Source organism: Pseudophryne corroboree, chromosome 4 (assembly GCF_028390025.1).
Source record: "Pseudophryne corroboree isolate aPseCor3 chromosome 4, aPseCor3.hap2, whole genome shotgun sequence".
Taxonomy (NCBI): Eukaryota; Metazoa; Chordata; class Amphibia; order Anura; family Myobatrachidae; genus Pseudophryne; species Pseudophryne corroboree.
The window spans coordinates 336,778,707-336,791,233 of NC_086447.1; the positions used below are offsets into that span (position 1 = coordinate 336,778,707).

Consider the following 12,527-nt stretch of genomic DNA (forward strand, 5'->3'; position numbering starts at 1 on the left):
TCCATCTTGAACTTGAATTTTTTTATGTATGTGTTCAAGGATTTCAAATTTAAAATGGGTCTCACCGAACCGTCCGGTTTCGGTACCACAAACAGTGTGGAATAGTAACCCTGTCCTTGTTGAAGTAGGGGCACCTTGACTATCATCTGCTGGGAATACAGCTTGTGAATTGCCTCTAGCACAGCCTCCCTGTCTGAGGGAGTTGTCGGCAAGGCAGATTTGAGGAAACGGCGGGGGGGAGACGCCTCGAATTCCAGCTTGTACCCCTGATATACTACTTGAAGGATCCAGGGATCCACCTGTGAGCGAGCCCACTGATCGCTGAAATTTTTGAGGCGGCCCCCCACCGTACCTGGCTACGCCTGTGGAGCCCCCGCGTCATGCGGTGGACTCAGAGGAAGCGGGGGAAGAATTTTGATTCTGGGAACTGGCTGACTGGTGCAGCTTTTTCCCTCTTCCCTCGTCTCTGTGCAGAAAGGAAGCGCCTTTGACCCGCTTTCTTTTCTGAAGCCGAAAGGACTGTACCTGATAATACAGTGCTTTCTTAGGCTGTGAGGAAACCTGAGGTAAAAATTTTTCTTCCCAGCTGTTGCTGTGGATACGAGGTCCCAGAGACCATCCCCAAACAATTCCTCACCCTTATAAGGCTCTATGTGCCTTTTAAAGTCAGCATCACCTGTCCAGTGTCGGGTCTCTAATACCCTCCTGACAGAATGGACATTGCATTAATTCTGGATGCCAGCCGGCAAAATATCCCTCTGTGCATCCCTCATATATAAGACGACGTCTTATGTTCGCAAAATAGTATCCCTGTTTGACAGGGTTACAGACCACGCTGCAGCAGCACTATCTGCAGGTCTCAGTCTAGTACCTGAGTGTGTAAATACAGACTTCAGGATAGCCTCCTGCTTTTTATCAGCAGGTACCTTCAAAGTGGCCGTATCCTAAGACGGCAGTGCCACCTTTTTTGACAAACGTGTAAGCGCCTTATCCACCCTAGGGGATATCTCCCAGCGTAACTTATCCTCTGGCGGGAAAGGGTACGCCATCAGTAACTTTTTAGAAATTACCAGTTTCTTATCGGGGGACCCCACGCTTTTTCACACTTCATTCACTCATTTGATGGGGGAACAAAACACTGCCTGCTTTTTCTCCCCAAACATAAAACCCTTTTTTTAGTGGTACTTGGGTTAATGTCAGAAATGTGTAACACATTTTTTATTGCCGGGATCATGTAACGGATGTTCCTAGTGGATTGTGTATATGTCTCAACCTCGTCGACACTGGAGTCAGACTCCGTGTCGACATCTGTGTCTGCCATCTGAGGGAGCGGGCGTTTTTGAGCCCCTGATGGCCTTTGAGACGCCTGGGCAGGCGCGGGCTGAGAAGCCGGCTGTCCCATAGCTGTTACGCCATCCAGCCTTTTATGTAAGGAGTTGACACTGTCGGTTTATACCTTCCACCTATCCATCCACTCTGGTGTCGGCCCCACAGGGGGCGACATCACATTTATCGGCATCTGCTCTGCCATCACATAAGCCTCCTCATCAAACGTGTCGACACAGCCGTACCGACACACCGCACACACACACAGGGAATGCTCTGACTGAGGACAGGACCCCACACAGCCCTTTGGGGAGACAGAGAGAGAGTATGCCAGCACACACCAGAGCGCTATATCATTTTGGGATTAACACTATATTGAGTGAATTTTTCCCAATAGCTGCTTGTATATACAATATTGCGCCTAAATTTTGTGCCCCCCCCCTCTCTTTTTAACCCTTTGAGCCTGAAAACTACAGGGGAGAGCCTGGGGAGCTGTCTTCCAGCTGCACTGTGAAGAGAAAATGGCGCCAGTGTGCTGAGGGAGAAGCCCCGCCCCTTTTTCAACTGACTTTCTCCCGCTTTTTCTGGAATACTGGCAGGGGTATTTTACATCTATATAGCCTCTAGGACTATATATGATGTAGATTTGCCAGCCAAGGTATCATATATTGCCCTCAGGGCGCCCCCCCCCAGCACCCTGCACCCTCAGTGACCGGAGTGTGAAGTGTGCATGAGGAGCAATGGCGCACAGCTGCAGTGCTGTGCGCTACCTTGGTGAAGACCGAAGTCTTCTGCTGCCGATTTTCCGGACCTCTTCTTGCTTCTGGCTCTGTAAGGGGGACGGCGGCGCGGCTCCGGGAACGAACACCAAGGCCAGTTCCATGCGGTCGATCCCTCTGGAGCTAATGGTGTCCAGTAGCCTAAGAAGCCCAAGCTAGCTGCAAGCAGGTAGGTTCGCTTCTTCTCCCCTTAGTCCCTCGTTGCAGTGAGCCTGTTGCCAGCAGGTCTCACTGTAAAATAAAAAACCTAAAATAAACTTTCTTTCTAGGAGCTCAGGAGAGCCCCTAGTGTGCATCCAGCTCGGCCGGGCACAGAAATCTAACTGAGGTCTGGAGGAGGGTCATAGTGGGAGGAGCCAGTGCACACCAGATAGTACCTAATCTTTCTTTTAGAGTGCCCAGTCTCCTGCGGAGCCCGTCTATTCCCCATGGTCCTTACGGAGTTCCCAGCATCCACTAGGACATCAGAGAAAAGAAATTTAGTTTGTTCGCTATGTCATTATCATTTTTGCTTAAGACTCCCGACTTGTCTTTTAAAGGGCCTATACTCTCCTTCTTTAATCTCTTGCTGATGATGTATTTAAATTTTTATGGGGGATTTGCTTTGCTTTCCTTTGCTACTAGTTTTTCAGTTTCTACTTTAGCCGCTCTTATTTCTTTTTTGCATATTTTGTTACAATCCTTATAGTGCTTAAATGACTCGCATTCCCTTCAGATTTGGTTTTTTTGAATGCTCGACTTTTTTTGTCCATTAGTTTCTTTATCTTTTTGTTAAGCCACGTTGGTTTGGGGTTTTTATTCCTTCTTTTGCTGCTTGTGGGAATAAATTTGCAAAGTATTTTTAACTAGCAGGGATTTTAATACATCCCATTTCTCTGTAGTATTTTTTTCTTGAAACATAGTTTCCCATTCAATGTCCCTAAAAGCTTCCCTCAACATGTCAAAGTTGGGTTTGCTAAAGTTTAGAGTCCTAGTTGAGCCATTATAGGACTGCTTATGAAAACTGATATTGAATGTGACCATATTGTGGTCACTGTTTCCTATGGGGTCCCCTACTATAATATTTGATACCAACCCCCCATTGTTTCTTAATACCAGGTCTAAGATTGCATTGTACCTAGTTGATTCCTCGATTGATTGAACTAAGTAGTTATCATTTAGCATGTTTAAAAACATATTACCCCTAGCAGTATCGCATGAATCATTTTTTCAATTTATCTCTGGATAGTTAAAATCTCCCATCACTACTATGGCCCTCATTCCGAGTCGTTCGCTCGGTATTTTTCATCGCATCGCAGTGAAATTCCGCTTAGTGCGCATGCGCAATATTCGCACTGCGACTGCGCCAAGTATCTTTGCTATGAAGATAGTATTTTTACTCACGGCTTTTTCATCGCTCCGGCGATCGTAATGTGATTGACAGGAAATGGGTGTTACTGGGCGGAAACACGGCGTTTTATGGGCGTGTGGCTGAAAACGCTACCATTTCCGGAAAAAACGCAGGAGTGGCCGGAGAAACGGGGGAGTGGTTGGGCGAACGCTGGGTGTGTTTGTGACGTCAAACCAGGAACGACAAGCACTGAACTGATCGCACAGGCAGAGTAAGTGTGGAGCTACTCTAAAACTGCTAAGTAGTTAGTAATCGCAATATTGCGAATACATCGGTCGCAATTTTAAGATGCTAAGATACACTCCCAGTAGGCGGCGGCTTAGCGTGTGTAACTCTGCTAAATTCGCCTTGCGACCGATCAACTTGGAATGAGGGCCTATGTTTCCTACTCCTGCTGCTTTTTCAATTTGTTTCAGTAACAATTCCTCATCAGACACATTAATACCAGGCGGCCTGTAGCATAACGCCAATACTAACTTTTTTATTCCTTTATCCATGCATGCAATTTCTACCCATAATGTCTCAACAGTATTTACAGTCCCCTCTTGAATATCTTCCTGTATATCAGGTTTTATGTAAAGACATACCCCTCCACCCCGTTTATTTAATCTGTATCTCCTGAACAGCGTATAACCTTCTAGATTGTCCAGTCGTGAGATTCGTCCCACCAGGTGTGCGCCGGCACACTTCATGGGTTTTGATTTTGGATCTTTGGTTTTGGATCTGTGTCTCCTTCATGTGTTGGATTTGTTTTTTCTTTTTACAAAAATGATAAAAACAGATAAAATCACAGAATTTGTGCCTGTTATTGTTCCTACAGTATTATTAACATTGATAACATTAATTTCCACTCATTTCTAGTCAATTTTGACTACCACACGGATCACAATATTGGAATTATCCAGTTTAGGCCAAAAGGTTGCACCAAGGTAGCTGGATGACTAAGCTAAGCGACAGCAGTGGGCGACATAAACATAAGGCACTTAAACTTCCAACATGGCACATCTAGAAAACAGAAAGCCACTGCAGTGGAAGACAGAGTGGCAGTTTAATAAACTACGAACATGTTCGTCGTCTACTCAAGAAGACAATCATCAAAGCTCCAAACAGCGCATAATGCAAAGAAAAGAGGTGCATGATATAATTGTCCTTGGGCCCTTCCACCCCTCCCACCCAGCTTTATGTTGTATAAATTAAACAGAACATGCACAGTTTACCAAACAATCACTTCAGCAAAAGACTGTCACTTGTGGCTGAAATGATTGGTTTGTTAGGGCCCCCACAAAACAAGTTGCCAATGGGCAGTGGACATTGCTGGCAATGATCTCTATGTGCACAAGCTGGCTCTGCATAAGCAAGATGTCATCATTGTCATCATCATCATCATCATCTGATCCCTCACCCACATCAGTGTGTACATCTTCTTCACACACTATTAATTCATCCCTGCAGGAATCCACTATTACACTTTTGGAAGAAATTGCTGGTAAATGTCTTCCTCATGGAAAATGTAATTCATTTTGATGAACATCATCTCTTCCACATTTTGGGCTAACATCCTACGCCTGTTGCTGACAAGGTTCCCAGCTGCACTGAAAACTCTTTCTGAGTACAAATTGGACCTGGGCAACTTAAGTAAAGCAAAGCCAGTTTGTGCAAGGGCCTCCAGATTGCCTTTTTTTGTCCTGCCAATAGTGAAACGGACTGTCTGACATGACTATTTTGATGCTATCACTAAAATAATCATCAACCATGAATATTACACTGTGGTCTGGCCTACAACGTCACAATACATGTATGAATATTAAGCTGCGGTAGATTGACAGAGCACCCCTTAGATGGACACAACAGCCCCTTGTCGGACACAGCAGCCCCTTGATGGACGGACAGAGCACCTCTTGTCTAACACAGGAGCCCCTTGATGGATGTACAGAGCACCCATGGAGGAGACAGCAGCCTCTTGATGGACCGACAGAGCACCCCTGGATTGACACAGCAGTCCCTTGTCATACACAGCAGCCCTTTCATGGACCGACAGAGCACCCCTGAATGGACACAGCAGTCCCTTGTCGGACACAACAACCCCTTGATGGACTGACAGAGCACCCCTGGACGGACACAGAATCCCCTTGTCAGACACAGCAGCCCTTTGATGGAAGGACAGAGCACTCCTGGAGGACACAGCAGCCCCTTGATGGTCCGACAGAGTACCCCTAGATTGACAGTGCACCCCTGGATGTTCACAGCAGCCCCTTGATGGACAACACAGCACCCCTGAATACGGACCAGCTACAGTTGGGGTACGACCTACAGTGTCGCAATACATGTATGATTATTATTACACTGTGGTCTGACCAGCAGTGTCTCAGCAAAATATTAGTATACAGTAGTTCACTGGGTTATAGCACAAAATACGTATAGATATTTTTTTTTGTAAATTATATTTTTAGCTTTTATTAATTTTTTTACTGGGGCAGAGTCTCTGGATGGACAGACACATCAACCCCTTGTTGGACACAGCAGCCTCTTGATGGACCAATAGAGCACCCCTAGATTGTCAGAGCACTCCTGGATGGACACAGCAGCCCCTTGATGAACAACATAGCAATCTGACCAGAGGTGTCACACAAAAACAATAGTATAGTACACTGGGGTATAGCGTAAAAAATATAGATTTTTTTAATTATATTTTTAGCTTTTATATTTTTTTACACTGGGCAGAGCCCCTGGATGGATGGACACAGCATCCCCATGTCCGACACAGCAGCCCCTTGATGGCAGGACAGAGCACCCCTGGAGGACACAGCAGCCCTTGATGGATGGACATAGCACCGCCGGCTGGACACAGCAGCCCCTTGATGGATGGACATAGCACCGCCGGATGGACACAGCAGCCCCTTGATGGACAACACAGCACCCCTGGATGGACAACACAGCATCTCTGGATGGATACAGCACGGATATGTCTGCTCAATACAAGCTCCACAGCTGGAGTGAAGATGGTGTAATCACCGGGGACCTTTACAGAATCTAAAACCACTGAGAATAAGACGTGGGAGGATGACGTTTTGTCTCGTTTTGGGATCTGAGTCAGGTGGTAAATCCCAAGCCGGACTCGGATCCCGATTCGGAATGCTATTTTTGGGAACTAGACTCGCTTATCTCTAAATGAAATATGATTATTTAAACAGTGACCTCTTGAGGATGCTGTGTAAAATAACTATAACTTAATTTTTTATTTTTTTTCTACTGTGGGAGTGTACAGATTGTGTCTGGAACTGAGATTGCAGCGTCTCCTGGCCACTTTTCCTCTTTGGTTAATTATAATTGAATAAAAAGCTGTGACATTTAAGCCAAGCTGCTTCTGTGTCCGGGATGCAGTTAATTTGCTGGCTGTCTGGATCCCAGTGTGTTTCTGTCGTTATTTCAGTTATAGATAAGTTTTATTCCATATGCTATTTTAAGGTCATGTACAGGCCATTCATTTAATTTTATTTTGAAGGTAATATTTGGTTTAGTATTATAAGGTTTAATGTGTTAATTAGAGATAAACCAACCTCCTATGAGGAAAGTAATTCCTTTTTGTGGAACTCTTATGTTGTAAAATGGTATTTACTCCATTATCTTTTGGGAAGCTTTTCTTTTCAGTTGAATGTTATCTCCCATAGTGCATTTTGTCTTTGCAATATACCATACCCATGTACAGTAACATGTATTCCAGGGGCAATTAATTTTTTCATCTTTTTGTAGTCTTTCACTGAAATCAGAAAGTCACTAATTAACTTGGGACACAATTGTGCATCAACTTCTTATTGTATACTCTGTAGTTTAACCAGGGTCAAAACTTTTTTTTTCAATTTATTTTATTTTATACATTCCCATGATGCTAAATCTAAATATTTATTACATAGTATGTTTTTTTTTTTTTACATGTGTACATAAATCCATGATTTGTTTTTGTGGCAGAATGGCTTACCTTTAACACATACACATACTGTACTATACATCCCAACATTGTTGCAATGCAAATCACTCAGGGTATGCCTAGTGCTTCTGATATGCCCTTGCTGCACCTAAAATATCCTTGGATGTAAAAAAAAAACACATTGGATTGAGCAAATATCCGGGAGCCTGCTTACCTAAAAGGCGGCCAGATAATCTAGGTGCGGTCTCTCATCTCCGACATAGATGAGCACAGCATTGAAATTCTCTGATCAGAGATCTATCTTCATTTGTATTTTTAAACCCATGTATCACATTTTATTAAGACAAAAAAAAAAAACACAGTATGTAAGTATGTAACTGTACAGAGACAAATGAATCTCTTTTTTTAAGTATTGAATATACTAATAAATATTTAGCATTTTACAAATACTGGGTACACACATTTAATTATTCACCAATATGTGGCAATGTTAAGGAATGCTTTTTGTTACACTAATAATAGCACTTTCCCATACACTGCCTGTAGATCACTAAGATATATGTGAGTTATTTTATTTATTATTTATTAACAGTTTCTTATAAAGCGCAGCAAATTCCGTTGTGCTTTACGATTGGAACAACAGTAAGAGAACATAACTGGGTAATAACAGACATAGAGAGGGGCGTATCTAGAGAGGAGGGGACCCGTGTTCAGTCTCTGGGTGTGGCCCCCCTCCTCTCCCGTAACCATGCTGTTAGCGCTCTGTCTAAGCACTAAAGACTCTGGCACAGTGCCAGAGTCTACAATGCATGTGCATGTCTCCAAAAAAAATGGTGCAGTGGCCATTTCTCTGGAGACTTGAGCATTTGCTGTAGACTGGCACTTTTCCAGAGTCTCTAGTGCTCAGATAGAGTGCTAACAGCACTGCTGCTGGCTATGATGATGGGAGTGGAGGGAGCCCATGCACGGAAACCAGAAAGGTAAGTATTGAATAAATGGGTGCGGTGTGGGGCCCCTCCGGACCCAGGCACCCGTGTGCACCACACACACCGCACCCATTATAGATACGCCACTGGACATAGAGGTAGGAAGGCCTTGCTCACAAGCTTACAATCTAAAGGAAACTAGGGGCCTAATACAGATCTGATCGTAGCAGCAAATTTGTTAGCCAATGGGCAAAACCATGTGCTCTGCAGGTGGGGCAGATATAACATGTGCAGAGAGAGTTAGATTTGGGTGGGTTATTTTGTTTCTGTGCAGGGTAAATACTGGCTGCTTTATTTTTACACTGCAATTTAGATTTCAGTTTGAACACACACTACCCAAATCTAACTCTCTCTGCACATGTTATATCTGCCCCTCCCCCCTCCCCCCGCAGTGCACATGGGCCCTCATTCCGAGTTGATCGCTCGCAAGGCGATTTTAGCAGAGTTACACACGCTAAGCCGCCGCCTACTGGGAGTGAATCTTAGCTTCTTAAAATTGCGACCGATGTATTCGCAATATTGCGATTACTAACTACTTAGCAGTTTCAGAGTAGCTTCAGACTTACTCTGCCTGTGCGATCAGTTCAGTGCTTGTCGTTCCTGTTTTGACGTCACAAACACACCCAGCGTTCGCCCAGACACTCCCCCGTTTCCCCGGCCACTCCTGCGTTTTTTCCGGAAACGGTAGCGTTTTTTCCCGCACGCCCATAAAACGGCCTGTTTCCGCCCAGTAACACCCATTTCCTGTCAATCACATTACGATCGCCAGAGCGATGAAAAAGCCGTGAGTAAAAATACTATCTCCATTGTAAAATTACTTGGCGCAGTCGCAGTGCGAATATTGCGCATGCGTACTAAGCGGAATTTCACTGCGATGCGATGAAAAATACCGAGCGATCAACTCGGAATGAGGGCCATGGTTTTGCCCATTAGCTAACAAATTTTGACTCTCCTAAATGCTAGATAATAAATCTAACACTTTGAAGGGCAATTTCACTGAGAACGGGTGATAAATTAACCCCTTATTGTTTCCAATACTGGCAACTAGTTTTGCACTTAATTAAGACATAAACCTGTCATGTTTCTTAAATAGTTCCCCGAGGTTTTTCCAAGATGCTTGACTTCTACACAAAACAAGGTTTCAGAGTTATTGGATTGGCGTATCGATCACTGCAGAATAATGGACTTCCAGATTCACTAGACATAGACAGGTAAAAGTTATATCAATTTTTAAACTACTGGGATCAATAAAAAGTATCATATTGCATTGTCTTTCCAAGCAGCCTCCCACCACTGGTGTTTACTGAGGTGAGTAGGTTGCTGTCCAAAAACTTGTCTGTTATGTGGCTGAGTTGTGTGATGTTCTGGACCAGTTGTATTAGCTGCACCTTGCAAAGCTACATGTCAGGTGTCCTTCTCATCCACTGCTTGTGTTAGTATTAATCTAGCTGTACCCATTGTTACAGTTAAGGGAGACACCCCACATTAGATCCAAATGGGTTGGGGCTGAAAAGCTGGTGGTTGGGATGCTGGTGGTCAAAATAAAAACTGCAGCATCCTGATTCTTAGAATCCCAACAGGGGTTGGGAAACAATTCTAATTACCCCCCTAACCCTCCCTACTTGCAGTCTAAATGTAACCCCCTCTGACCCCCCCCCTTTGCTTAACCCTCCCCAGTGGTGACTAACCCTAACCCTCCTTCCCACACCCTAAACCTAAACTCCTCCGCACCCATGCAGCCTAACCCTAACCCTCCTGTGGGGGTGCCTAACCCTAATCCCCCCTCCCCACATCCTAAACCTAACCCTCCCTTCCTGGGGCATAACCTTAACCCTCCTATTTGGGATGCCAGCGCTGGCATTCTGAACCATGTCGGGATTCTTATGTCCGTATTGTGATAGCCGGGATCCCGACCATCAAGATCCTGGCCTGACCCCCTCCAGGCAAGAGTTAGGGTCTTATCTCTACCATCTGGTCCAAAGGAACATACTGTAATAATTGCCCTGCTGTAGTAATAGTGACAAAGCACTATCAATCAGTTACCATTTATGTAACTAAGCATTTCAGTCAATTGGATCCTTAGCAAGTTTGCTGGCTTATCCAGCACAGTAATCCCACGGTCATTGAACCAGGTTTTGGTACTTTTGGCGGGATGCAGTCAGTTTACCTCCAATCAAAATACCAACTTTCAAAATCCCGACACCAATTGACCGATGGTCAAAATCCCGTGCCCGAAGCATGGCGAGCGCAGCGAGCCATGCGAGGGGACGCGGTACACTTTATATGGTGTCCATGTTGATTTATGTCGACATACACACACAAAAAAAAAAAATCAAAAAAATGCATGTCGGTATTTTGACCTGTTGCATTTTACATGTCGGTATTTTGACCTTGTCGGTATTTTAAATGTCGGTATTTTGTCCGTGTCGGTATTTTGACCTTGTCGGGATTTTGACCATCGGTCCATTGGTGTCGGGATTTTGAACGTCGGTATTTTGATTGGAGGTATTTCATACCGATCCCCTTTTGGCAGTGTGTGCAGGTGCCATGTCCTGCTGGAAAATGAAGTCAGAATCTCCATCTCTTGTCAAGCCACTCCAGAACAACAAACAAGAGCTGGTCTGTTGCTCAGTGGTCCAAAGTCCTTTTTTTCTGATGAGAGCAAATTTTACATCTCATTTGGATACCAAGGCCCTTGAGTATGGAGAAAGAATGGAGAGGCACACAATCCAAGATGCTTGAAGTCCAGTGTGAAGTTTCCACAGTCTGTGTTGATTTGGGGAGCCATGTCATCTGCTGGTGTTGGTCCACTGTGCTTTATTAAGTCCAGTGTCAACGCAGCCATCTACCAGGACATTTTAGAGCACTTCCATGCTTCCTTCAGCAGACAAGCTTTATGGAGATGCTGACTTCATTTTCCAGCAGGACTTGGCACCTGCCCACACTGCCAAAAGTACCAAAACCAGGTTCAATGACTGTGGGATTACTATGCTGGATTGGCCAGCAAACTACCTGAACCCCATAGAGAATGTATGGGGCATTGCCAAGAGAAAGATGAGAGACATGAGACCGAACAATGCAGAAGAGCTGAAGGCCGCTATTGAAGCATCCTGGTCTTCCATAACGCCTCAGCAGTGCCACAGGCTGATAGAATCCATGCCACGCCGCATTGAAGCAGTAATTCATGCAAAAGGGGCCCAAACAAAGTACTGAGTACATATGCATGATTATACTTTTCAGAGGGCTGACATTTCTGTATTTAAAATCCTTTTTTTTAAATTAATTTTATGTAATATTTTAATTTTCTGAGATTTTGGATTTGAGGTTTTCTTAAGCTGTAAACCACAATCATCACAATTATAACATATATAAAGGCTTGAAATATCTCACTTTGCATGTAATGAGTCTATATAATATATTAGTTTCACCTTTTAAGTTGAATTACTGACATAAATGAACTTTTGCACGATATTCTAATTTTCTGAGTTTCACCTGTACCTATCAGGTAAGCCGAAATTGGGTGGTCAGTCCGATAATTGTAAAGGTGTGTACCCAGCTTAACTGTAATGCCATTCATATGTTTTTTTTTATGTGAGAATGGGGTAACTAATACCACACATTCTTTGCATCATGTATAGAATGTAGATATCCTATATGTGTGACTGCTAGTTGATCTGTAGCTTGCATTTCATTTATACTGAAAATTTGATATCTCTTTAAAGGGAAGAAGTTGAGTGTGACCTCATATTTCTAGGCTTACTGATCCTAGAAAATCGACTTAAGCCAGAGACAAGTGCGGTATTGCAGGAGCTCAACGAAGCCAACATTAGAACTGTGATGGTGACAGGTACTGTATATATTTATTCATATATTTATTGTAATTGATAATAAGAACTGTAGTTTTAGACTGGTAGGTGTTAGAATTCAATACATGTTATAAATCTGAACAATTGTATAACTCTACAAGTTAATTTAATGATGACCCATCATTATTACTAGAGATGTGCGCCAACCCCTGTAGTTTGGTTTAAATTCGTCGTTGGATTTTGGTTTCGCCAACACTGCCCTCACATGTTTTGGATCTGTATTTTTTTTTTTAATTGATAAAAACTGCTAAAGTC

At 43.8% G+C, this 12,527-nt stretch overlaps 1 protein-coding gene across 1 annotated transcript in view; it reads left to right on the forward strand.

Moving 5' to 3' along the window:
* Positions 1-12,527, forward strand: part of LOC134909502 (probable cation-transporting ATPase 13A4) — a 254,988-nt gene that overhangs the window by 130,508 nt on the left and 111,953 nt on the right. Inside the window, exons 17-18 of the mRNA XM_063916437.1 lie at positions 9,500-9,617; positions 12,129-12,253. Coding sequence (XP_063772507.1) covers positions 9,500-9,617; positions 12,129-12,253 — 243 coding nt within the window. The remainder of the gene's footprint in view (positions 1-9,499; positions 9,618-12,128; positions 12,254-12,527) is intronic.